Source organism: Vollenhovia emeryi, unplaced genomic scaffold, assembly GCF_000949405.1.
Source record: "Vollenhovia emeryi isolate VEMERY1.0 unplaced genomic scaffold, V.emery_V1.0 DF939251.1, whole genome shotgun sequence".
Lineage (NCBI taxonomy): Eukaryota > Metazoa > Arthropoda > Insecta > Hymenoptera > Formicidae > Vollenhovia > Vollenhovia emeryi.
In genome coordinates this window covers 1-26238 of record NW_011967115.1, presented here as the reverse complement: position 1 = coordinate 26238, position 26238 = coordinate 1, and the positions used below count along the sequence as shown (strand labels likewise).

Genomic DNA, 26238 nt, shown 5'->3' with positions numbered 1-26238 from the left:
CAATGAGTTGTTAGTCGTTAGTCAGAAGTCAGCGCTATATGTCGACCCTTTTTCCTCCACCCAGAAAGTAAATAAGAGCAACACGTAAACGCCGCACGGTTATGATGTATGGATTTCGCGACAAAGCCGAGTTCTATTCGATCTCTTGCGCTATCCAATAACTCAGAATCTCCTGGATTCGATTTGTGATGAGTTATGGACGACACTAGTAGCACGATAATTTCTCACCGCGATCTTTTCGGAGTGGATAGATTCACCAGTGGCTTCTTTGATTAAATCAGTAATATTTGTTTCTTCGAATATGTGTACATACAGAATTTGAAGGGCACCTATTATGTACAATCCCTATGTCATATCGTTATTATATATTTTTTACATAAAGAAATATCTTTTTCTATCAGTTTTAAAATTGACATTTAGAAAATTATACGAGGGACAGAGTCTGAATCATAGTTGAAAGCGTGATTGGTTTAGACCGCGTTAGCTTTAATCCAGTCCAGATAAGAGACAACACGTGTGAAGACGGCGGGGTAAGTGGTGCTGCCGCAACCTCTCGCCCAGGATACCAATCCAACAAGTTTGCCACGGACGGTCAATGGGCCGCCAGAGTCACCCTGCAAGAAGCAAAATACCGTTTTCCAAATTTTGTGTCTCGATTATGTCCTGTGCATTTTGTTGTTCAAAGTTTTAAATATTGATTGTCCTTAAGAAATCGCGGTTTGGAAACTATAATGAACCACGAGAATTAAATAGATACCTGGTGCAATGGTGATTGAAATATTAAAAAAAAAACACTTACCTGGCAAGATCCTTTCGGAGTTGACGGGTCAAATGCGCAAACTTGTGTGGGGTGGACATTATATCCCAAACTATTGTACTTCCACGCACAGTATTCGCGATCGGCGATTAAAACGTTGACTCGTTGTAGCTTAGTAGTAGTTGGGTCACCTACCTGCAATTTTACAATAATATTTTTCATAGCACTCAGAGTGGCACTAATTATCTCTCATTCTCTTTTACACAGATAGGGTAAGGTGACCAAATTCGAATCAGATAACAAATGCGGCTTAACAGTTTGATGAGTCGCTAATAAGCAACATGAAAACACATCGATGCCTTTCATGATATTGACGTTATAGCATAAAGTTGTAAATATATAAAAGAGCCAAATTTACGTGAATTGCATTACTTTACAACGTCGCTTATTAGCGACTCATTAAATTGTTGATCCGCATTTGGTATCTGATCCGAATTTGGCCATTTTACCCTATTATAAGTAAATATTTAAATATATTTTAATAATTTCATACAAATGATCGCTATTTATTGCGTCCGCGTTCCCATATTAGAAGTTACAAATGGAAGGATATTTAAAATGGTAAAAAACTCACCTTGAGAGCGCCCCATCCCGACACAACAGCCACATCGTCGACGTTAACAACGAAGTCCTTTGGTGGCAGAGGGACGTGTCCGATGGTGGAAGATACTTTGAAGGGAGTTTTTACCTGAAAGATTATTTTGAATTTATAAGTTTTGATTAGAAAAGAATTAGGAGGGTCTTACTACCCTCGTGTGAAAAGAAATTTTAAACCGTACACACCCTCAGTAATGCAATGTCGTTAATCCAGGAATTAGCGCGATCATAGTCTTTGTGCATAATGATTTTTGCGACATCGTGCTTCGACTTCGGATCATTTCGGTCGATCGTTCCAGCAATAACTTTTATTTCATCGGCAGTTTTACTGCAACACGAAATGTATAACTGTTTAAATCTAAATATATAATGTATAGTGAGATGCATTTGTTACATTCGTAGAATAATATCTACACGAATGTAAGGTGGAAAGTTTATAGTAGAATGGTATTAGTTATACACATGAAATTATTATATTAAAAGTAATAATAATAAAATCACACCTGGAAACACAGTGAGATGCCGTGATGACATAGTCATCGTTCAGGATCGAGCCGCCACAGAAATGGTGGCCATTATCTTTCCGTTGAAGAGACACCTATAAAAATCATAACTTTCTAATATCTGTTCATTTCTTCGTGTAATATTGTCGTACTAGTTAATATCTATATTGTTAATTTTTCTAACGAAGATATCTTTTGGAAACATATGTACCTGATAGGGAAACTCTCCTACTTTGGCATCTTCTCCATTCACGATCCTGGGATCGAAAAGTGGAAGAACCCCAGCTGCAATGATAAGTCTATATTATTAAACGAAACGTAATGTTTCAAAGGTATAAATTATAATAAGAAATAAAAATGTTTGTGTTTCTGTCTTTCTCTCTCAAATTACGAATTTTTTTATCTTAGCGAATTGACAATTTTTCAGCAAAGTGTTATTAGTAAGAACAGTTTTGCGATTATTTGTAACACAATATTTACTGGTTGACAGATAAATATCAAAGAAAATCATTTATACGAATAATACGGTAAGCAAAGCAATTTCATCCCTGAAGTACTAGGAATCTACTATTAATTTGTATTCACTGGAATGAAAGACATATCGGTTAACCCAAAAGAGTTATTACTCACCATAGGAGAAAGTCAGAAGACTGAGAAGACACAAAATTCTCAACGCCATTTTCTAATCACTGACCGAAGCCTGAATTGAAATTGTCGATACTTCAAATTTATATGTACTTATTTATAATCGTATTACCCCACTTTTGTACAGTTTCCGATAAAAAAATTTTTTTTTAGAAAACACTAAAAAATAGATTAGATAAATTAAGTGAAAAAGTATGATATCGGAAGTGTCGAACTGATAAGGATTGAAACTATCCATTGTCTTGATAGATACGCAATGCTGTGCCAGTAGAATTTTATTCTCTCTAATTCATTGCCGTTTCACATATTTAATAATTGAATTTTACTTTTTGAAAATATTAAAATTTCAAATTTAATTACAGACATTTATTCATTTGTCACGTTGTATTAATTACTTTTTATTGTTTCAAGAAATTTTAATTTCGTATTTGAGATACTCTTGGTGATTCGTCAAGGTGAAACAAATTTTGACATATCTAATTTAAAATAGACATAATTTGTAACCAGTTATAATATAATGCCGTTTTAATAGTTATATTAAATATTATTTTTCTTGTTATGTGAAAGCAATAATTTTATTTTGCCGATTCCATTCGTACTTTTACTCTATGACCTAAGCTTACAATTTTTCCGTATCTCTTAATCTCGCTCGATGAATCATTTGCGTGGCTTTTTAATGCGATTAGATTATTTGAAAGAAATAGTACAGTTTCTTGATTGATAGCAGTATCGTTTCGTTTTTACACTAATTATTTATAGCATATCATTTACTGAAATCTGATAAATGATGTTTTTTAACTCGGTAGGCAAGATTATCTTATCTTTGCAGAAGTAATCTACTAATTAGAGTTATTGCACATTAATTTATCGTAAATAACTCATTTGATAGCTTACAATAAGATACGAAATTATAAGTTTAGTCTTATCCCTTTTTTAACTGTTTTTATTTTTGGAAAAAATAGTCTTTTCTTGTCAGATTCGCACAATATGTTATATATATAAATTACATATTGTAAGAATTCTACAATATTTTCACAACGTTCTTACAAATCAAAAAGTAAAGGGTTCACTAGAGAGAGGTGCATTTAATAATAATTTTTGTCGGTAGCGATCGAGTTTTTTATTCAGTAAAACAGAATTAGAGAACGATTAGGTACCTATTGTATACAGTCTCCATATCACATCGTTATCATACATTTTTTACATAAAAAATTTCTTTTTTTATCAGTTTTAAAATTGACATTTAGAAAATTATACGAAGGACAGAGTATGAAACATAGTTGAAAGCGTGATTGGTTTAGACCGCGTTAGCTTGAATCCAGTCCAGATAAGTGACAACACGTGTGAAGACGGTGGGGTAAGTGGTGCTGGCGCAACCTCTCGCCCAGGATACCAGTCCAACGAGTTTTCCACCAACAGTCAATGGACCACCAGAGTCACCCTAAAAAAAAGCAAGGTGCCATTTCAACTTTGATGCGTTGTGTATTTTCTGTGCCTTTTCTTCACTACAGTTCAAAATATTTCATCGATCTTAAGAGGTCGCGGTGTCGAGTTCATTGCTAGAAGGATATGAAATACATAGAAACGTGTAATAGTAGTTGAAATCTTAAAATACAACTTACCTGACAAGAACCTTTCTCTACAGATGGGTTGTACGCGCAAACTTGCGTAAGAAAGATGTCATATCCCGTAAGGGTGTATACATACTTGCAGTACTCTTGGTCAGCGATCAAAACGTTGACTCGTTGTAGTTTATCAGAGGCCGGTCCACCTGACTGTAATTTCGCAACAATATTTGTATTTGCTCTCAGAGTGATACTAATTATTTCTCATTTATTTTATACTACAGATGTTATAAACATTTAAATATACATATATGAATGATCACTATTTATCGCATCCGCGTTTCTACTTGGAATTTACAGACTGAATGATATTTAAAACGGCGAAAGACATACCCAGAGGGCGCCCCATCCTGACACGACAGCTACATCGTTGGGTTTAACAACGTGTTCCTTTGGTGGTAGAGGGACGTGTCCGATGGTGGTAGATACTTTGAAGGGAGTTCTCACCTGAAAGACATTTTACTTGAAATTTATAATTTTTTATGTAAAAAATTGAAGAGGTCGTAATTTCCTTGAAAAGCAAAGAGCTAATTTAAACCATATTCACCTTTAATAAAGCAATATCGTTAACCCAGGAATGACTTTCGTCATATTCTTTGTGTATAATGATTTTTGTGACAGTATGCCGCGACTTCGGATCAGTTAAGTCGATCGTTCCAGCAATAACTTGTATTTCATAGTACTTTTTACTGCAACATGAAATGTATAACTATTAAATGTAAATATATAATGTAGTGACATGCATTTCTTGCATTCTGAGAATAATATTTATACGAATGTAAGGTGGAAAGTTTATAGTAGAATAATATTAGTTATACACGCAACATTATTATATTAAAAGTAATAATAATAAAAAAATCACCCGGAAACACAGTGAGCTGCCGTGATGACATAGTTATCGTTCAGGATCGAGCCGCCACAGAAATGGAAGTCAGAATCTATTTGTTGAAGAGACACCTATAAAAATCATGACTTCCTAATATCTGTTCATTTCTTCGTGTAATATTGTCATACTAGTTAATATCTATATTGTTTATTTTTCTAACGAAGATATCTTTTGGAAACGTATGTACCTGATATGGAAACTCTCCTACTTTGGCATCTTCTCCATTCACGATCCTGGGATCGAAAAGTGGGAGAACCCCAGCTGCAATGATAAGTCTATATTATTAAACGGAACGTTTCAAAGGTATAAATTATAATGGGAAATAAAAATGTTAGTGCCTCTGTCTTTCTCTCTCAAATTGCGATTTTTTTATATTGGCGAATTGACAATTTTTCAGCATCATGTTATTGGTAAGAACAGTTTTGCGATTATTTGTAATAAAATATTTACTGGTTGACAGATAAATATCAAAGAAAATCATTTATACGAATAATACTAAACAGTAAAGCGATTTCATCCCTAAAGTACTAGGGATCTACTATTAATTTATTATTAATTTATTAATATTATTAATTCATTAATTTATTATTACTCACCATGGGAGAAAGCCAGAAGACTGAGAAGACACAAAATTCTGAACGCCATTGTCTGACCACTGACTGAAGCCTGAATTGAAATTGTCGATACAGCAACTTTATATGTACTTATTTCTAATCGTGTTGCCCCACTTTAGTGCAATGTTTCCAAGAAAAAAAATTTTTTAGAAAACAGATTGCAAAATAGATTAGATAGATTAATTGCAAAAAGTGTGATATTGTTTATGTGGAACTGGTACGGATTGAAACATTCCATGGTCATAACAGGTACACGCGATACTGTGCCACTAGAATTGTATTTTCTCAACTTTATTGCATTCTCGTATTTTATTGCGGTTTCACATATTTAATAATTTTACTTTACTTTCTGAAAGTATTAAAATTAATAAATTAATTAAAGACATTAATTCATTTGTCACGTCGTATTTATTACTTTTATCATTTCAAAAAAATGCCGGTTTTGTATCTGAGATACTTTTGGTAATTCATCAAGGTTAAACAAATTTTGACATATCTCATTTAGAATAGACATAATTTGTAATTAGTTGTAATATAATGCCGTTTTAATAGTTAATTTAAATATCATTTTCCTTATTGTTATGTGAAAGCAATAATTGAATTTTGTCGATTCCAGTTGTACTTCTGATGTATGACCTAAGCTTACAATTTTTCCGTATCTCTTATCTCGCTCGATAAATTATTTGCGTGGCTTTTTGATGCGATTAGATTATCTGAAAGAAATAGTAGTTTCTTGATTGATAGCAGCATTATTTCATTTTTAACCTACTTATTTGTTGCATATAATTTAATGAATCATGATAAATGATATCTTCTAACTCGGTGGACAACATTATTTAATTCTTATCTTTGCGGAAATAGTCTACTAATTAGAGATATTGCTCATTAACTTATCTGTAAATAACTTATTTGATAGCTTACAATAAGATACGAAATTATAAGTTTAGTCTTATCCCTTTGTAACTGTTTTTATTTTTGGTAAAAAATAGTCTTGTCAGATTCGCACAATATGTTATATTATATATAAATTAAATAGTGTAAGAATTCTACAATATTTTTTCACAACGTTCTTGCAAATCAAAAAGTAAAAGCTTCATTAGAGAATGGTGCATTTAATAATAATTTTTGTCGGTAGGGATCCAGTTTCTTTATGCAGTAAAACAAAATTAGAGAACGCTTGGAGTCGAGGAGCGATTGTGGTCAGACAACACTCGGAGGAACAAAAACAAAGATAAAACTTTGTGTGCAATGTAAATATAACGTTAGAATAAAATTCGGTATGAACGATCCGAGTTCGAACTTTCTTGATACTTTTGAGTAGCAGTCGCTTCATAGAAGTTACAACTTTTGTACTCATCTTGTTTTTATTGAAAACATTTTAAGATTTACTTTTGTTTTTTTAGGAAAAATAATAAATGTAATAAGTTCATCTGTATTTTATACTGTTTCTTTCTCTCGCACTCGCAATTTGCTTCTTCTTTCGTTTCTCTTTTTTTTGCTACATCCCCGTAAATCTTAACAGAGTGTACGCCTTATTTTTCGAAGAACGTCGCATATTATTTTTTTTCCACACTTATAAATTCGCCAGATGTTAAAAACGAAGTAAGAATAATACACATACTGAGCTACTGCCGACATGATTAACGAATATAATTTATTTACAATCATTAACTAAAAAGTGTTTTTAAAGTTGCCACTACCATGACTGTCAAGTACGTCGAAAACATGCGCATTGATCGTTTCCGTTTTGCTCAATATCCCTCGAAAAAAGAGCAACATGTAAGCGCTACACGGTTATGATGTATGGATTTCGCGACAAAGCCGAAAAGTTCTATTCGATCTTTTGCGCTGTGCAATAACTCAAAATCTCCTGGATTCAATTCGTGGTGAGTTATGGACAACACTAGTAGCACGATAATTTCTCACCGCGATCTTTTCGGAGCAGATAAAATCATCAGTAGCTTTCTTTGAATGAGTCAGTAATATTTATTTCTTCGAATAAGTGTAGAGAATTTGGAGGGTATCTATTATGTACAGTCCCTATGTCACATCGTTATCATACATTTTTTACATGAAGAAATATCTTTTACTACCACTTTTAAAATTGACATTTAAAAAATTATACGAAGGACAGAGTATGAATCATAGTTGAAAGCGTGATTGGTTTAGACCGCGTTAGCTTTAATCCAGTCCAGATAAGAGACAACACGTGTGAAGACGGTAGGGTAAGAGGTGTCGGCGCAACCTCTCGCCCAGGATACCAGTCCAACGAGTTTTCCACCAACTGTCAATGGACCACCAGAGTCACCCTGAAAAAAAAGCAAGGTGCCATTTCAACTTCGATGTGTTGTGTATCTTCTGTGCCTTTTCTTCACTACAAAATATTTGATCGATGTTAAGAGATCGCGTTCGAGTTCATTACTAGAAGGATATGAAATACCTGGATAGGTGCAATAGTAGTTGAATTAGTCTTAGAATACAACTTACCTGACAAGAACCTTTCTCTACTGACGGATCGTGCGCGCAAACGTGCGTAGCATAGATGTTATATCCCATGCTGCCGTACATATCCTTGCAGTACTCTTGATCAGCGATGAGAATGTTGACTCTTTGTAGCTTATCAGTGGATGGTCCACCTGACTGTAATTTCGCAACAATATTTGCAATTGCTCTCAGTGTAACATTATTTATCTCTCATTCATTTTATACTAGAGATGTCATAAATATTTAAATATATAAGAATGATTGCTATTTATCGCATCCGCGTTTCTACTTGGAAGTTACAGACTGAACGATATTTAAAACTGCGAAAGACATACCCAGAGGTTGCCCCATCCTGACACGACAGCTATATCGTTGGCCTTAACGACGTGTCCCTTTGGTGGCAGAGGGACGCGTTTCATGGTGGAAGATTCTTTGAAGGGAGTTTTCACCTGAAAGACATTTTACATGAGATTTATAATTTTTGATTAAAAACAATTGAAGAGGTCGTAGTTTCCTCGTAAAGCAAAAGGTAATTTAAACCACGTTCACCTTTAGTAAAGCAATATCGTTAATCCAGGAATTAATTTCGTTGTAGTCTTTATGCACAATGATTTTTTCGACTTCATGCTGTGATTTCGGATCACTTAACTTGAGCGACCCAGCAACAACTTTTAGTCCCGTGGCAGATTCGCTACGAAATGATCAGTATAGTCAATTTTAATCTTAATATTAAATATAAAACAGTATGCATGTTATATTTCTTGCATCAGTGAAATGATATTTAGACGAACGTGCGGAAGTAATTATAGCAGAATGATATATTAGTATGATAAAGATGAAATTATTTTATTGTAAAAGTAATAATAATAATAATAAGTACTCTTCGACGCAGTGAGCTGCTGTGATAACATAGTTATTGTTCAGGATGCTGCCGCCACAGAAGTGGAAGTTATTACCTTTGTATTGAAGAGATACCTGTAAAAATCACCAGTCCGTTAATATCTGCTCATTTACTCGTGTAATATTTTTATGTAAACGTTTAACTAAAATGGACATTATTTATATATGAGTATTATAATTAATATATGTTTTGGTATCGCGTACCTGATATGGAATCTCGCCTAGTTTGGCATCCTCTCCATTGACGATCCTAGGATCGAACAGTGGAAGGACTCCAGCTGCAGCAATAAGTCATTACTGTTATAATATATCTAGTGTAGCTGAAAAGACGCAATCTTCGCAAAGATTTACATTATAGTAATAAGATAAGAACAATACTTATACTATAACTTATAATAATAACTAATAAGAAAGTTTGTCCTTTATGTGTATTTTGATAGCGAATTTTTGAATCTTTGTGAATTGACAATCTTTCAGCACAAGTTTTAAATTATTATGAATAGTATTGCAATTATTTCCGTAAAAGTAAACTTTTAACTTCTTTAAGAAGCCTCTTAGATTTGAAAGATTACTTTCAGAAACTTTGATTTCACTTGAAGTAAATTTTCCCCAAGGGTCTTTAAGGGTTCTACATTAATTTGTATTATTTAAACGAGTGGTTATCGATCAACCTGAGAAAATCATGACTTACCATAGGAGAAAGCCAGTAAGCTGAGGAGACACAAAATTCTCAATGCCATTGTGTGGTGACTTGTCTGACCAAAGCCTGATTTGAAATCGTTGAAACGGTGAATTTATATGTACCTGTGTTTCAAATTTCCTCACCCCGCTTCCGTGCAATTTATCTAATAATCGACAAGTGTATACTAAGAAGTACAGATTAGATACATAAATTGCAAAAGTTAATATCGGTGAGATTGTACTGATAATATACGGTGAGATTGTACTGATACGGACTAAAATATCTCATTGTCTTGATCAGCACGTGACACTTTCTGTGTCATGGAAATTTTCTTCTTTCAAAACGCTATCTTAATTCATTTTATTACGGTTTCATATATATTTGTTGATTCCATATTGTATTCTTTGTGGAAATATTAAAAGTAATAATGTAACTATTTTTATTTATTCATCCATCATGTCGAACTTTGTATAAATTAAAAAATTTCTTTGTTCACGAATTTTCATTTGAGGTATTTTTGATAATGTATATGTCAAAATTAAATATAAATTTTCGTATATTTGGAATAAACATAATATACGTATTATAATAATGTTATTTTAATAAATACTTTCAACGATATTTTTCTTATCATTTTTCGAAAACAATCGTTCTGTCGACTTCTGTTGAACTTTTCATGTATAACGTAATCTTGGATTTTCCCGTCTCTCGTAATCTCGCTAGATGAATTTTTTGCATGATTCTTCGATATGGGTAAATTATTGTTAAGAAAATGATCCAACAGCTCGAAGTCCTCTGGATTCGATTCGTGATGAATACGGGCAACAATTGGGGAGGGTATGTTTATCAGTAGTTTTCTTTGCGTGAATCAATAATATTTATTTCGTAACAAAAGTGTATAGAATTTTAGAGCACCTGTTACGCACAAACTTATATTTCATTGCAATTATATTTAAGGACTACATTAAGGAATATAATTACAATACATAAAAACATATTTCTTTCTCAATTTTACGAGCTAATATTTAGAAAATTATGTATAATAATAATAACAATGAAGAACAGAGAATGGATCCTAGTTAGAACCGAGTAAGATTGTGTTAAACTGCGTTTGCCTTAATCCAATCCAGGTAAGATACGACACGTGTATACACAACGGGTAAGGTAGTGTCGTCGCAATGATACGCCCAGGATACTAGTCCAACGAGTTTCCCATCAACAATCAATGGGCCACCAGAGTCACCCTAGAGATAGAAAGGTGTCATTTTAAATTTCATTTGTCTAGATAACATTCTGTGCATTTGTTTCACCACTATTTTAAATATTTGTTGGTCCTTAAGCGGTTTAGAACTTATTACTGTAGATATTAAATAAATGAACAAATGCAATGGTAGTTGAAATGTTGAGAAACACTTACATGGTAATGACCATTCTCTACTGGTGGGCTACAAATATGCGTGGGATGTACCGTGTATCCCATATGCTTGTACTTATTCTTGCAGTGCTCTTGATCAGCTATGAGAAAGTTGTCTCGTTGTAGTTGAGGAGTGGATGGTCCACCTAGCTGCAATTTCGCAGTAATATTTATATTTGGTTCTAAAGTGAGACAAATACTAATTATCTTTTATTCTTTTACGCAAAATATTAGAAATATTTAGATATTATAATAATGAGATACGAATTATTGCTATTTGTCGCGCCCGCGTTTCCACATGGAAGTTACAGATTGATCGATATTTGAAATGGCGTAAGGCTTACCAAGAAGCTGCCCCATCCCGACACAACAGCCACATCGTCGACATTAACAACGAAGTCCTTTGGTGGCAAAGGGACGTGTCCGATGGTGGAAGATTTTTTTAAGGGAGTTTTTGCCTGAAAGATTATTTTAAATTTATAATTGTTTATTAGAAAGGAATCGGGAAGATCTTAATTCCCTCGTGTGAAAAGAAATTTTAAACCGTACACACCTTTAGTAATGCAATATCATTAACCCAGGAATTACCGGGATTATAGTCTTTGTGTATAATGATTTCTGCGACATCGTGCTCCGACTTCGGATCAGTTAGGTCGTTCGTTCCAGCAATAACTTTTATTTCATCGGCAGTTTTACTGCAATACGAAATGTATAACTGTTTAAATCTAAATATATAATGTAGTGAGATGCATTTCTTACATTCGTAGAATAATATCTACACGAATGTAAGGTGGAAAGTTTATAGTAGAATGACATTAGTTATACACACAAAATTATTATGTTAAAAGTAATAATAATAATAAAATCACACCTGGAAACACAGTGAGCTGCCGTGATGACATAGTTATCGTTCAGGATCGAGCCGCCACAGAAATGGTGGCGATTATCTTTTCGTTGAAGAGACACCTATAAAAATCATAACTTTCTAATATCTGTTCATTTCTTCGTGTAATATTGTCATACTAGTTAATATCTATATTTTTAATTTTTCTAACGAAGATATCTTTTGGAAACATATATACCTGAGATATGAGTGAGGGAACCTCAGCTGCAACAATAAGTCTATATTATTATACGAAGCCTAATTTTTCAAAGGTTTAAATTATAATAAGAAATACAAATGTTAGTGTTTCTGTCTTTCTCTCTCAAATTGCGAAGTTTTTTTATTTTGGCGAATTGACAATTTTCAGCAAAGGGTTATTAATATGAACAGTTTTGCGATTATTTGTAATAAAGTATGTACTGGTTGACAGATAGATCAAAGAACATCATTTATATGAATAATATGGTACAGCAAAGCGATTTTATCCCTAAAGTACCAGGGATCTACTATTAATTTGTATTCACTGGAACGAAAGATTTATTGATAAACCCAGAAGGGTTATTACTCACCATGGTCATCTTTCAGATATTTTTCAGTGACTCTCGCCACACATCTGTCTAATTCGTCTAGTCTCAAATTAATTCTTTCCCATTTCTCTTTTATTAGAAGTCTCTTCTTCATTGTTCCAGATAATTCTATAATAAAATTTAAATAATTTTGCATTTACTAAATGAAAGAAACAGCTGTATCGAAATAGCGATACGCATGAGAGTCACACGGCTGGCTTAAACTGGGAGAAGACCAAGAAGATACAGAATTCTCAACGCCATTGTCTGATCACTGACCGAAGCCTGAATTGAAATTGTCGATACTGCAAATTTATATGTACTTGTTTCTAATCGTTTTGCTCCACTTTCGTACAATGTTTCCGATAAAGAAATTTTTTGTAGAAAACAGGCTAGAAAATAGATTAGACAGATTAATTGCAAGAAGTATGATATCGGAAATGTCGAACTGAGACAGATTGAAATGATCCATTGTCTTCATAGGTATACGCGATACTGCGCCATTAGAAATTTATCCTCCCAATTTTATTGCATTTTCGTAATTCATTGCGATTTTGTATATTTAATAATTTTATAATTTCACCAAGTACGTAAGTTCTTCAGATTGCCAGTATTAATAATTAAATTTCAAAATGTCAATCGACCTCAGCTGGTCACACAAAGAGTAAGGCCGGTATTCATAGTCAGATCTTGTATTCAAGACCATCTTAAGGTCATCTTTAGATACTCCGTAGCCAATGAAATGTTCCATACAGCATCTTTAGATAAATTCAAGACGGTCTTGAATAGAAGATCCGACTATGAATACCGGCCTAAGTGTTTTACATATAAAATTACGTGAGAGGTATACAGGCATTGCACAGTATCGCCGAATAATTATAGGCATACCTTGTTACGGAGTGATGTCAAGTACAAGTAAAACCGCATCTTAGCGGGATAGAGTTCTGTGTTAAGTTCAAAATTTCACTAACGTCCGGAGCTGAGGGATCTACGACCGCGACTCAGTAGTCATTTTAGTATTCGAAGATCGGGCAACCGCGATAAACATATAGGACAAACAAACCAAGACAGTCAGAGATGATTTTGAAATATAAACAAAACCAAGTTAATAATTTTGTGATATATCGGATTGACATTATCTGTGTTATTTTTTAAATTGATAGTATTCTTAGTTTTCTTGATGAAAAACATTTCCGCGATACGTTGTGAAAACGAATTTAATAAATGTGGCCAGCAGAGGTCAATTGACATTTTGAAATTGTATAATTTCATATATTTAATAATTTTATATTTAATAATGAAACATGATAAATGATATTTTCTAACTCGGTAGACAACATTATTTAATTTTTATCCTTGCGGAAGTAATCCACTCATTAGAGTTATTGTTCAGTAACTTGTCTGCAAATAACTTATTTGTTAGCTTACAATAAGATACGAAATTATATGTTTAGTCTTATCCCTTTTTTGACTGTTTCTATTTTTGGCAAAAAAATAATCTTTTCTTGGCAGATTCGTACAATATGTTATATTATATTGTCACAACTTAATAAAAATAATTGCCATGTCCGTTTTCGGTCAGTACATTAAAGGGACAATGCCACTCTAGAATTGTAAAAAATGCAATTTTTTTTGCTTAAATGATGCCGCAAAGTCTTAGAAATGAGGTACAATAGTGTAAGAGGCAAGGGATAAATTTTGATGACGAAAACTGTTAGGTAGACTAGATTATAGCGACATGGGCCAACAAGCGTATTTTGAACAGGTGACATTAGCAAGGGGACATGCAAAAAATAGAAATAATAAGAAATGTGAGACAATGACGGGCTAAAAGCCGGAGAGGACGAGGAGTTCGTTGCGAGCCGTTATAGAGAACGGTAGAGAAATCGAGTGTTTCAAGAGAGAAAAGGCAAGTGACTGCCTGTGTAATATATTGAATTCTTAAGTTTTGTGTGCTTGGGGCCATTTGTTCATTAAATTATTAAATTGTTTATTTTACGCCCTTTTTGTTTATTAAAATCCTATATATCTTACAATAGTTTTTATAGAGGGGAAAAGGTTTTAAGTCTTATTTCTTGACCTGCGGCTGACTCCTGCAGCGCGCTCCGAGCCCTTTCAATAGAGGCCGGGCTGTCTAAGAAAGGAAGAAGAGGAGAAGAATATCCATTTTTAGAAGATCAATTGTATAGTCAGGCATCGTAGACCCAGATAAATGTGACTTAAAACTTTAAACGCGTTTTTCTTCAAACTGGCCAGAAACAACTACAACAGATTTTCATCAATTTATTTAAAATTTTAACTGTAGCTTCAAAAATATGTTATCTAGAGAAGTATGTACGGATTTTACGTTTTGTTGTAAACTTTTTGTTATAAACAATTTTTAATTTCCGTACGTACTTCTCGAGCTAATCTTATATAAAACACAAAAATTCTTGGTTTTTAGTTAAAGTCCAAAAATTGGAAGAGAAATCTTCCCGACCGCGGAACACCATCCATGAGAAGAGGCTTTCCTTTACTGAGCTCTGGTTACGCACTGCGATTTTTCTAAATTATCTTTATAAATGCTATACATAGCATTTATTACGATGAACCCCCTCCCCATATTAAAAATTAAAATTCTTATTGCGAAAAATATTACCTCACCCAGGTTTCGAACCTGGGACTCAATCCGTGATTAGGTAAAATGTTTACCTTTTTAGTCGCGTTTTTTAAGGTTAGAAGATAGTCTTGAAATCCTAAGTGCTTGACCCAAAAATATTGTTACTTGACTATCGAAACTAAAACTCCGTGTTCTGGATATGCGTAAGAGAATCAGTGTGTAGTACGTAATTGAGTGTGGAATTAACACGTAAAAGTAACTATGAGTTTTTCAAATTATGTATGATGCTTTCGCTCCTACGTATCCAGAAAAATACCAGAAACCGTCCTCGCTGGGGGTCTCCTACCAGGGGACACAGCTATTAGTGGAAGGGAGATACTTTTTCTATGATGTCTGGACCCTGAACTACTAGTGTTTTCCACTAGGGAAACTACCCAGTGAGAAATAATTCGTCTATCGATGTCGAAACGATGTCGAATCCATGATGTAAAAAGAAAGGTGTAACAACATCGTGTATGCGCAGTAGTCATGTGCATTTGGACCCAAATTTCATTGGCTCGCTCATCGTGCGCCGCCGCTATGCGCAATGATACACCTTTCTTGCAGTAGCTATGTGCATTTGGACCCAAATTTCATTGGCTCGCTCATCGTGCCGCCGCCGCTATGCGCAATGATACACCTTTCTTTTTACATCATGGTCGAATCGACGTCAATTTGACGGTATCGATATCGATTCGACATACGTGTCGTCCACCGAAAAAATAATAAAATATATTGTCCAAATCTCGTCGAGAATTTTAAATAATCTTGATTTCGTCAAGATTTTGGTATTCGCTGTGTGCGTAGAGACTAGTGCTGCCGTGGTTGGTGAAATGTCGCATATTTTGCTGGAATAGCTGTCAATGATTGCTAATATTCAAGTTACGTAAACTGTCGTGAGGTATCTTGATATTTTTAGGTCTCTTTATAATTTCGATGAAAAAATTTTCGTTATATTACAAAACATTTGCTATAGATTTTTCATTATACGTGTAGGTTCCCAGACAGCACACATGTCTAAAAGATATCTTTAATGCCCGATTTCTTCACATCCAGTTATGTTACGGTTAAAGTTAAACGGGAGATAACTACCAGATCCATGCACGTGATTGGCCAAAACTTGAGATTAACCTCCGGATAATTTTATCGGGAAGTGAAAAAATCGGCCATAAGACGTCATTAAGTTATCTTTTAGACATGTATGTCTTAAAGATATCTTTATGGCGCCTTTTAGACATGTGTGCTGTCTGGGTTAACTTCTCTAACTTTTGCAATGAGCCTTATCATACGAACGGGATTTGGATCCATTACTCATGACATTAAATTTAATCCGAGTGCAATACCGAAAGGAAAAGCCTTAGCAATATCGCATGTAGTTCGCGTTGAAGAATTGCGCAGTAAAAATATAAGTCATTTAATAAGATGCAGTGTGATACCGCAAACGTCTGTCAATGCTACTCCGTACAAGGTACAATTGCATGTAAGTATTAAATGAAATTTAAGTAAAATCCCAGACAACGTTATGTCGTCTTAAAGACCTCTTAAATATGTGAAATACATTTTTACATGAATACACGCAACAATTTAAATTTCCCTTTCGCAATTTTTCCATTTTTCGATAATTGTCACTCCAGCAAATAATGCAAACTTCGGCCACCATGAGCGCCCTAAGTCCTACTTTTCCGCTATAGTATATCATAATGAACATAGACATCTATAGACGGAGCCTTTGTATGAGGGGTAACTGATAATCGCGGCAAGGGGATCACTCATCTGACATCGACTCTCTCCGGTGAAATTCGGTAATACTCGGTTCATATTTCCAATACGTGTGCACACATATATGTATACGGCGCGTTGCTTGTGTGCGAGCGTGCGCGCGCGCGTGGCCGAATGGATCATCCCCTCCAACTTGGAGTGGGGCACGCGCACGCTCGCACACAAGCAACGCGCCGTATATAGGTGTGCACATGTATTGGAAATATGAACCGAATATTACCGAATCTCACCGGAAAGAGTCGATGTCAGATGAGTGCCTCCCGCGCCCCGAATATCAGAACCCCTCTTGTCCAGAGTTGTAGCTAATGCTCCGTCTATAAATGTCTATGGCCCGGTTTCACCAACGCGAGTTAATCTAATCGGTCGGTTAACTTTCAGGGTGCCAACATAAAACTTCTTTATTAACCCAATTTCTTGGTATCAGTTTTGTGTTCGGCTGTTGGCACCCTGAAAGTTAACCGACCGATTAGATTAACTAAGCTCGATATCGATCTCGAATGTTACAAGTAATCTCGATTTCGAGACGAGATCGAGATGAGAACGAGACTTTTCTCATCTCGTGCGCATCTCTACTATCCAATAACTCAAAATCTCCTGGATTTGATTCGTGATGAGTTGTGGACGACACTAGTGGCATGACAATTTCTCATCGCGATCTTCTCGGTGGAGATAAATTCATCAGTGGCTTTCTTCGAATGAATCACTAATATTTATTTCTTCGAATATATGTACAGAATTTGGAGGATACCTATATTATGTACAGTCCCTACGTCACATCGTTATCATACATGTTTTACATAAAGAAATATATCTTTTTCTACCACTTTTAAATTTGACATATAGAAAATTATACGAAGGACAGAGTATGAATCATAGTTGAAAGCGTGATTGGTTTAGACCGCGTTAGCTTTAATCCAGTCCAGATAAGAGACAACACGTGTGAAGACGGTAGGGTAAGAGGTGCTGGCGCAACCTCTCGCCCAGGATACCAGTCCAACGAGTTTTCCACCAACAGTCAATGGACCCCCAGAGTCACCCTGAAAAAAGCAAGGTGCCGTTTCAACTTTGATGTGTCGTTTATCTTTTGTGCCTTTTCTTCACTACGGCTTTAAATATTTGATCGAACTTAAGAGATCGCGGTATCGAGTTCATTACTAGAAAGATATGAAATACACGGACAGGTGCAATAGTAGTTGAAATCTTCGAAAACAACTTACCTGACAAGAACCTTTCTCTACTGATGGGTCGTACGCGCAAACGTGCGTAGGATAAATGTTAGATCCCGTAGTGTTGTACATATACTTGCAGTACTCTTGATCAGCGATGAGAACGTTGACTCGTTGTAGCTTGTCAGTGGATGGTCCACCTGACTGCAATTTCGTAACAATATTTGTAATTAGTCTCAGAGTGACACTAGTTATCTCTCATTTATTTTGTACTAGAGATGTCATAAATATTTAAATATATATGAAGGACCGCTATTTATCGCATACACACTGAATGATATTTGAAACGGCGAAAGACATACCCAGAGATCGCCCCATCCTGACACAACAGCTATATCGTTGGGTTTAACGACGTGTCCCTTTGGTGGCAGAGGGACATGTCCGATGGTGGAAGATACTTTGAAGGGAGTTTTCACCTGAGAGACATTTTACTTGAAATTTATAATTTTTTATTTAGAAAAATGGAGAGGTCGTAATCTCCTCGAAAAGCAAAAACTAATTTAAACCATATTCACCTTTACTAAAGCAATATCGTTAATCCAGGAATTTCTCGCGTTGTAGTCTTTGTGTACAATGATTTTCGTGACTTCATGCTCTGATTTCGGATCACTTAACTTGATCGTCCCAGCAACAACTTTTAGTCTACCCGCAGGTTCGCTACGAAATGATCAATAAACCAATTTTAATCTTAATATTACATATAAAACAGTGTGCATGTTACACTTGTTGCATCAGTAAAATGATATTTAGACGAACGTGCGGAAATAATTATAGCCGAATGATATATTAGTACGACAAAGATGAAATTATTTTATTAAAAGTAATAATAGTAATAAATACCCTTCGACGCAGTGAGCTGCTGTGATAACATAGTTATTGTTCAAGATGCTGCCGCCACAGAAGTGGAAGCTCTCACTTCTTGTTTGAAGAGATATCTGTAAAAATTATCAGCCCTCTATTATCTGCTCATTTACTCGTGTAATTTTTTCATGTATACGTTTAATTAAAATGGAAATTATTTGTATATGAGCATTATAGGCACTAGTTTACATATATGTATATATACCGTCTACTTTTATAGTGAATATATATTTTGTTCTCGCGTACCTGATATGGAATCTCGCCTAGTTTGGCATCCTCTCCGTTGACGATCCTAGGATCAAAGAGTGGAAGGACTCCAGCTGCAGCAATAAGTCATTACTGTTATAATATATCTAGTGTAGGTGAAAAGACGCAATCTTCACAAAGATCTACATTATAGTAATAAGATAAGAATAATACTTTTACTATAACTTATAATAATAAGAAAGTTTGTCCTTTATGTGTATTTTAATAGCAAATTTTTGAATCTTTGCGAATTGACAATCTTTCAGCACAAGTTTTAAATTATTATGAACAGTAGTGCAATTATTTTCGTAAAAGTAAACTTTTAATTTCTTTAAGAAGCCTCTTAGATTTGAAAGATTACTTTCAGAAACTTTAATTTCACTCGAAATAAATTTTCCCAAGGGTCTTTAAGGGTTCTACATTAATTTGTATTATTTAAACGAGCGGTTATCCATCAACCTGATAGAATCATGACTCACCATAGGAGAAAGCCAGCAAGCTGAGGAGACACAAAAATCTCAGTGACATTTTCAGGTGACTTGACTGATCGAAGCCTGATTTGAAATCGTGACACGGGTAATTTATATGTACCTGTTTTCAATTTCCTCACCCCGCTTCCGTGCAATTTATCTAATAATCGACAAGTTTTATTAAAGAAATATAGATTAGATAAGTTTATTACAAAAGTTAATATCGGAGAGATTGTACTGATACGGATTAAAATATCTCATTGTCTTGATAAGCACGCGATACTCTCTGTGTCGTGGGAATTTTATTCTTTCAAATCGTTATCTTAATTCAGTTTATTACGGTTTCATATATATTTGTTGATTTCATATTGTATTTTTTTTTGAAATATTAAAAGTAATAATGTAACTAGTTTTATTTATTCGTCCATCCTATCAAACTTTTTATAAGTTTAAAAATTTGTTAGTTCGCAAAGTTTCAATTGAGAAATTTTTGATAACGTATATGTCAATATTAAATATAAATTATCGTATATTTGGAATGAACATAATGTGTTGTAATAGTGTTATTTTAAGAAATACTTTTAACGATAATTTTCTTATTATTTTTCGAAAACAATAATCGTTCTGTCGACTCCTGTTGAACTTCTGATGAGTAACGTAAGCTTGGATTTTCCCGTATCTCACAGTCTCGCTCGATGAAGTTTTCGTATGATTCCCCAGTGAGAAATGATTCATCGATCGATGTCGAAATAATGTCGATTCGACGTCACTTTAACGGTGTCAATATTGATTCGATATCGTTTCGACATCGATCGACGAATCATTTCTCACTGGTCTTTGGATACGGTTCAATTGTTGTTAAGAAAATGATCCAATAGCTCAAAATCCTCTGGATTCGATTCGTGATGAATACTGGCGACGTTTGGGGAGGGTAAATTTATCAGTAGTTTTCTTTGAGTGAATCAGTAATAATTATTTCGTTGCAAAAGTGTATAGAATTTTAGAACACCTGTTACGCACAAACTTATATTTCATTGTAATTATATTTAAGGTCTACATTAAGGAATATATTTACATAAAAAACATATTCCTTTCTTAATTTTACGAGCTGATATTTTGTTTGAAATGGCAATAAAAAAATTGAGACAGGGCACGCTCAGGGCGCGGGGATCGCAGGTTTGGACTTAAAGCGTTCGGGTGTTTCTTTCGAACATCAGTATGAGCACTAAATAGTTTTATTACTTTCTCTGTATTGCAAATACGTTTTGTGTTATTTAACATAATTAGAAAATTCTGTAGAGATGAATAGAGAACGGATCTTAGTTAGAACCGAGAAGGATTGGTTTAAACTGCGTTTTCCTTAATCCAATCCAGATAAGACACAACACGTGTATACACAGTGGGGTAGGTAGTGCTGGCGCAACCACTCGCCCAGGATACCAGTCCAACGAGTTTTCCACCAACAGTCAATGGGCCACCAGAGTCACCCTGGGGATAGGAAGGTGTTGTTTTAAATTTGATTTGTCTAGATTACATTCTGTGCATTTCTTTCATCACAATTTTAAATACTTGATCGTCTTTAAACGGTGTCGAGCTTATTACTGTGGATATTAAATAAATGAATAAATGCAATGGTAGTTGCAATGAAACGTTGAGGAAAGACTTACATGGCAAGAACCCTTCTCTACTGATGGGTCGTGTGCGCAAACTTGCGTAGGATGAACCGTGTATCCCATATTCCCGTACTTATTCTTGCAGTACTGTTGATCAGCTATGACAATGTTGACTCGTTGTAGCTTAGTGGTAGTTGGTCCACCTAGCTGCAATTTCGCAGTAATATTTATATTTGGTTCTAAAGTGAGACAAATACTAATTATCTCCTATTCTTTTACGCAAAATATTAGAAATATTTAGATATTATAATAATGAGATACGAATTATTGCTATTTGTCGCGCCCGCGTTTCCACATGGAAGTTACAGATTGATTGATATTTGAAATGGCGTAAGGCTTACCCAGAGGCTGCCCCACCCCGATACAACAGCTACATCGTTAGCCTTAACGACGTGTCCCTTTGGTGGCAGAGGGACGTGTCCGACAGTGAAAGATTTTTTGAAGGGAGTTTTTACCTGAAAGATAATTTTTATTTAAACATTTTTAATTTTTGATTTAATTTCCGCGGGCGAGAGAAACATTTAAGCCGTACTCACTTTCAGTAATGCAATATCGTTAATCCAGGAGTTAGAGACATCATATTGTTTGTGCACAATGATTTTTTGGACTTCATGCTGCGACTTCGGACTAGAAAGGTTGATCGTTGCAGCAACAACTTTTATTCCACTGGCGGATTTGCTACAACACGAAATATAAGAATTGCTTTAATCTTTATTCAAATATATAATACTGTGAGACGTATTTCTTATACATTAATGAAATCATATTTATATCAATGTATGGACAAGTCGATAGTAGAAAAATATATTAGTGTGAACATACGAAATTGTCTTATTAAAAGTAATAATAATATTAATAATGATACCTGGAAACACAGTGAGCTGCCGTGATGACATAATTATCGTTCAAGATAGAGCCGCCGCAAAAGTGGAAGTCGCTATATTTTTCTTGAAGAGACACCTGTAAAAATCATAGTCCTTTAATATCTACTCACTTCATACGTTCATACATTTAATTAAAACAGAAAATATTTATAGTGTATAATCAAATTAATAATCAGCCTTTGAACAAAAAAATTGGAATGCAGCAATTCCTGATTACTCAAATTGTGTCTGGTAGTAGGTAGTTTCTGATCAAATCGGTATCCAATTCCTGATCATAGAAAATATGTAGTACGAAACGAACGGAAAAATACTAAAACAGATTTATTTCTTTAAATAATCAAGAAATATGGAAGAGCTTATGATTTATTTTTATAAAGACTTGTCCATTAGAAGATTTAAATGTTTCACATATGCTTTCAAAAATAATTAAATATTATTGTCAATTTTTAATGCTAATTCTTGCAATGCTAAGTCCAGTATAATAAAATTTACTATAAAGTGATCAGAAACTGGATCTCTGGATCCTTGACGTTCGCTTTAATATCGTGTACCTGATATGGAATCTCGCCTAGTTTGGCATCTTCTCCATTTACAATCCTAGGATCAAAGAGTGGAAGAACTCCAGCTGCAGCGATAAGTCATTATTATTACACATATATAAAACTGGAAAAACCCAATTTTTACAAAGATTTAAATTATAATGAGTAATAAATATATTTGTTCTTCACGTATTTTAATAGCGACTTTGAAATTTTTGCAAATTGGCAATGTTTTAGCACAAATTTTATTGAAAATTATTATGCGAACTCTTTTGCAATTATTTCTAATCATTTAATGATTTATTGATTCATCAAAGAAAATCGTTTAAGTGACTAATACGACACAATAAAGCGGTTTTTCCCAAGATATTTCTAAGAGCACATTCTACATTAATTTCTATTGTTTGAACATGTGATAATTAGTTAACCTAAGAGGATCATGACTCACCATAAGAGAAAGCCAGAAGGCTAAGAAGACATAAAATTCTGAATACCATTGTCCTGTTCACTGTCCAAAGACTGATTTGACATCGTTGACACCACGAATTTATATGTGCCGGTTTCTAATTTCGTTACCCCACTTCTGTAAAAATTGTCCAATCGACAAGTTGTTTCACGAAATGATTAGATAGCTCAATTACCAAGTGTGATAACGGAGATTTACTGATACGAATTGAAATGATTTAATGATAAACGTAGGACACTGTGTCACGGAAATTTTGTTCTTTCAAAATGTTCTACTAATTCAGTTCATATCATGTGTATTTATTTATATTTTACATTATTTTTAAAACATGAAAATTAATAATTTAATAATCTAAGTAATTCTATCAATGCATTTATCATGCCGCATTTGTAATTTTTTGTAAAATTAAAAATTTCTCAATCCACAAATTTTTATTTCAGATACTTTTAAAATAACAGTGCGTCTCTGCAAAGATGAAATATTAATTTTAGTATTTAGATTGGACATAATTTGTAATATGTTATTAAAATGTCTTTTTTAATCGATATTTTTAAATGTCGATATTTTAATCGATGTGTTTAATATCTTAACATTTAAATTTTGTATATTAAACATTTTTATTTTTTATCGTTTTAATTTAAATTTTGTATATTAAACATTTTTATTTTTTATCGTTTTGAGAAGGCATTAATCGTATTCTATCGACTTCTGTCGTCATTGTCTCATCCCTCTTATTCTTAATCTAAGATTTTAAGTTAAAAAAACTAATATATGTATGATATGAGGTTGGATTTTGCCGTATCTCTTAATCTCGCTCGATGAATCTTTCGCACGACTCTTTGATGCGATTAAATCGTTATAAGTATTATCAAAAAATTCTTGAACGATATGAGAATCATTCGTCTGTGCACTATTAATAGCATATCATTTAATGAAACACAATGAGTTAGTTTTTATAACACTGTAGACAACACTTTTTATCTGTGCAAAAGATCTACACAACAGAGTTATTGCTGACTAACTTGTTTGCAAACCGTGTACCTATTAATTTTATATGGATGGCCATTAGAGTCTCATTATTTTCTTATCTTTCTATATTTTTGACCAGTAAAAATAGTCTTGTTACCAGATTCGAACAAAATTTTACATTAAAAATAAATTAAATGTCGCAAGATTTTTACAATATCTTTAGAATATTTAAAAAAATATATATATAATAATATAATAATATAATAATATATAAAAGTCTCACTAGAGAGTGATACATTTAATAATAATTTCCGTTGGAAATAAGCAACTATTAGGCTCTTTATGCCGTAAAACAAAGTTGCGAGTGAATGGAACTTATCATGCGACTCTCGGAAGAATGGCGAAAACAAAAATAAAATTTTATTAGCAATGGAAATATAATGGCAGAATATAATTCTGTATGAATCTGCATTCGGTACACTGAAAAAAATTTCTGGTTAAATATGGACGAATCAGATAATTCCTTTAGGATTTACCAGAATTCCTTTAGGATTTACCAGAATTCCTGTAATCCTACAGAAATTCTGGTAAATCCTAAAGGAATTCTGGTAAATCCTAAAGGAATTATCTGATTCGTCCATATTCAACCAGAAATTTTTTTCAGTGTACGATCCGCATTCGTTTTCTTGTAGCTTTCGACTAGCAGCTGCTTCATTGCAGTTGCAGTTCAACTTGTTCTTGTTCAAAAAGTTCCTAACGTCTGTTATTAATAAAAATAACTTCCTAGGAAAAAACAAATGTAATAAGTTCGTCTATATCTTGATATCGTTCTTCTCTTTCTGGCGGTCGCAGCTTGCCGCAAGTCCTTCTTTCGTTTCCGATTCCCTTTTCTATACTCGTGAATCTTAAGGAAAACATGCGCCTGATTTTCCGAAGAACGTCTCTTATTTTCTATTTTCTTTTCCACAAGTATAACGTCGCGTCGCTAGGCGTTATAAAGGAAGTAACAAGAATACACTTAGTGCTCTCTAAAAGTCAATCAGCGAATTATCGCTGAAAACAGTGACTATTCACTGTTTTCAGTGATAATCCACCGATTGGCTTTTAGAGAGTGAGCTACTATTGGCACGATTAACAAATATCTTCTATCTACGATAATGTATTACTGAATTGAGAATTGTCGTTATAATCGTGACTGTCAATTACGGCTAAAACGTGTGCGTCCATCGCTTTCGCTCTGCCAAGTGTCACCGGAAATGAGAGCAACACGTCAGTGCCGCGCGGTCACGGAGTATGTTTTCGCGACAGAGCCGGGGTTCTATTCGACTTTTAGCTCTATCCAATAGTTCTATATCGAAATTCACCTGAGTTCGATACGTGACAAACGATACATGATAAACGGCACCTGTCGTGCGACAATTCTTTGTCACGGGCTTTTTGGGTGGTCTAACTCCAGTGGTTTTTTTTTAATGAATCAGTAATATTTATTTCGTCGAAAATGTGTACAGAATTTGAGAGCACCTACTATGTACAACCCTATGTCGCATCGTTATCACACATTTTTTACATGAAAAAATATCTCCTTCTCTCGGTTGTAAGGACCGACATTTAGTAAGTTATACGAAGGACAGAGTACGAATCATAGTTGGAAGCTAGTAGGTTTAGACCGCGTTAGCCTTAATCCAATCCAGATAAGAGACAACACGTGTGAAGACGGTAGGGTAAGAGGTGTCGGCGCAACCTCTCGCCCAGGATACCAGTCCAACGAGTATTCCACCGACAGTCAATGGGCCACCAGAGTCACCCTGGAAAAAGCAAGGTGTTAAAATTTGATGTCTAGATTGCATCGCGGTTTTACTTGATCGTGCTTA

The 26238-nt window shown here is 34.2% G+C and overlaps 5 protein-coding genes across 6 annotated transcripts; all 5 read right to left on the bottom strand.

Annotated features, from left to right (window-relative positions):
- Positions 1-264: 264 nt before the first annotated feature.
- On the bottom strand, positions 265-5772 carry LOC105559874 (polyserase-2-like). The gene is made up of 14 exons (XM_012008505.1): positions 5670-5772; positions 5261-5334; positions 5050-5144; positions 4735-4876; positions 4521-4634; positions 4185-4337; positions 3866-4003; positions 2548-2599; positions 2129-2202; positions 1918-2012; positions 1601-1742; positions 1392-1505; positions 800-952; positions 265-614 (listed from the first exon to the last, which is right to left on the bottom strand). The coding sequence occupies exons 1-14, from the start codon at positions 5716-5718 to the stop codon at positions 471-473; spliced, it is 1539 nt and encodes a 512-aa protein (XP_011863895.1). The 5' UTR covers positions 5719-5772; the 3' UTR covers positions 265-470.
- A 1877-nt stretch (positions 5773-7649) lies between these two features.
- On the bottom strand, positions 7650-9862 carry LOC105559840 (trypsin-1-like). Its single transcript, XM_012008447.1, has 7 exons — positions 9763-9862; positions 9276-9349; positions 9052-9146; positions 8721-8862; positions 8507-8620; positions 8175-8327; positions 7650-7996 (listed from the first exon to the last, which is right to left on the bottom strand). The coding sequence occupies exons 1-7, from the start codon at positions 9809-9811 to the stop codon at positions 7853-7855; spliced, it is 771 nt and encodes a 256-aa protein (XP_011863837.1). The 5' UTR covers positions 9812-9862; the 3' UTR covers positions 7650-7852.
- A 763-nt stretch (positions 9863-10625) lies between these two features.
- On the bottom strand, positions 10626-13667 carry LOC105559837 (chymotrypsin-2-like). 2 transcript variants are annotated; one of them, XM_012008444.1, is made up of 8 exons: positions 13505-13667; positions 12620-12745; positions 12250-12275; positions 12039-12133; positions 11721-11862; positions 11512-11625; positions 11171-11317; positions 10626-10997 (listed from the first exon to the last, which is right to left on the bottom strand). In XM_012008444.1, the coding sequence occupies exons 2-8, from the start codon at positions 12729-12731 to the stop codon at positions 10854-10856; spliced, it is 780 nt and encodes a 259-aa protein (XP_011863834.1). In that variant the 5' UTR covers positions 12732-12745; positions 13505-13667; the 3' UTR covers positions 10626-10853. The 2 variants fall into 2 exon arrangements, with proteins under 2 accessions (XP_011863834.1, XP_011863833.1); XM_012008443.1 differs by lacking the exon at positions 13505-13667 and having other exon boundaries at positions 12620-12948.
- A 4052-nt stretch (positions 13668-17719) lies between these two features.
- Positions 17720-19942, bottom strand: LOC105559838 (trypsin-1-like). Its single transcript, XM_012008445.1, has 7 exons — positions 19846-19942; positions 19367-19440; positions 19100-19194; positions 18775-18916; positions 18562-18675; positions 18251-18403; positions 17720-18070 (listed from the first exon to the last, which is right to left on the bottom strand). The coding sequence occupies exons 1-7, from the start codon at positions 19892-19894 to the stop codon at positions 17927-17929; spliced, it is 771 nt and encodes a 256-aa protein (XP_011863835.1). The 5' UTR covers positions 19895-19942; the 3' UTR covers positions 17720-17926.
- Positions 19943-21036: 1094 nt separating this feature from the next.
- Positions 21037-23473, bottom strand: LOC105559839 (trypsin-1-like). Its single transcript, XM_012008446.1, has 7 exons — positions 23381-23473; positions 22945-23018; positions 22375-22469; positions 22046-22187; positions 21851-21964; positions 21504-21656; positions 21037-21324 (listed from the first exon to the last, which is right to left on the bottom strand). The coding sequence occupies exons 1-7, from the start codon at positions 23427-23429 to the stop codon at positions 21181-21183; spliced, it is 771 nt and encodes a 256-aa protein (XP_011863836.1). The 5' UTR covers positions 23430-23473; the 3' UTR covers positions 21037-21180.
- Between the last annotated feature and the right edge of the window lie 2765 nt (positions 23474-26238).

What these genes read in the sequence shown, in the direction of transcription:
- LOC105559874 (XM_012008505.1), bottom strand. Translation starts at nt 5,718, where the DNA reads ATGGCGTTCAGAATTTTGTGTCTTCTCAGTCTTCTGGCTTTCTCCCAT. An exon ending in TCTTCTGACTTTCTCCTATG is followed by an intron (nt 2,203 to 2,547) that starts GTGAGTAATAAC and finishes TTATCATTGCAG; the next exon opens with CTGGGGTTCTTCCACTTTTC. An exon ending in CTCCGAAAGGATCTTGCCAG is followed by an intron (nt 615 to 799) that starts GTAAGTGTTTTT and finishes TGCTTCTTGCAG; the next exon opens with GGTGACTCTGGCGGCCCATT.
- LOC105559840 (XM_012008447.1), bottom strand. Translation starts at nt 9,811, where the DNA reads ATGGCATTGAGAATTTTGTGTCTCCTCAGCTTACTGGCTTTCTCCTAT. An exon ending in TAGGCGAGATTCCATATCAG is followed by an intron (nt 9,147 to 9,275) that starts GTACGCGATACC and finishes TGATTTTTACAG; the next exon opens with GTATCTCTTCAATACAAAGG. An exon ending in ACGATATTGCTTTACTAAAG is followed by an intron (nt 8,621 to 8,720) that starts GTGAACGTGGTT and finishes AATGTCTTTCAG; the next exon opens with GTGAAAACTCCCTTCAAAGA.
- LOC105559837 (XM_012008443.1), bottom strand. Translation starts at nt 12,773, where the DNA reads ATGCAAAATTATTTAAATTTTATTATAGAATTATCTGGAACAATGAAG. An exon ending in ATATCTGAAAGATGACCATG is followed by an intron (nt 12,276 to 12,619) that starts GTGAGTAATAAC and finishes TTATTGTTGCAG; the next exon opens with CTGAGGTTCCCTCACTCATA. An exon ending in ATGATATTGCATTACTAAAG is followed by an intron (nt 11,626 to 11,720) that starts GTGTGTACGGTT and finishes ATAATCTTTCAG; the next exon opens with GCAAAAACTCCCTTAAAAAA.
- LOC105559838 (XM_012008445.1), bottom strand. Translation starts at nt 19,894, where the DNA reads ATGTCACTGAGATTTTTGTGTCTCCTCAGCTTGCTGGCTTTCTCCTAT. An exon ending in TAGGCGAGATTCCATATCAG is followed by an intron (nt 19,195 to 19,366) that starts GTACGCGAGAAC and finishes TAATTTTTACAG; the next exon opens with ATATCTCTTCAAACAAGAAG. An exon ending in TAGAGAAAGGTTCTTGTCAG is followed by an intron (nt 18,071 to 18,250) that starts GTAAGTTGTTTT and finishes TGCTTTTTTCAG; the next exon opens with GGTGACTCTGGGGGTCCATT.
- LOC105559839 (XM_012008446.1), bottom strand. Translation starts at nt 23,429, where the DNA reads ATGGTATTCAGAATTTTATGTCTTCTTAGCCTTCTGGCTTTCTCTTAT. An exon ending in CCTTCTGGCTTTCTCTTATG is followed by an intron (nt 23,019 to 23,380) that starts GTGAGTCATGAT and finishes TTATCGCTGCAG; the next exon opens with CTGGAGTTCTTCCACTCTTT. An exon ending in CGGGGTGGGGCAGCCTCTGG is followed by an intron (nt 21,657 to 21,850) that starts GTAAGCCTTACG and finishes GCGAAATTGCAG; the next exon opens with CTAGGTGGACCAACTACCAC.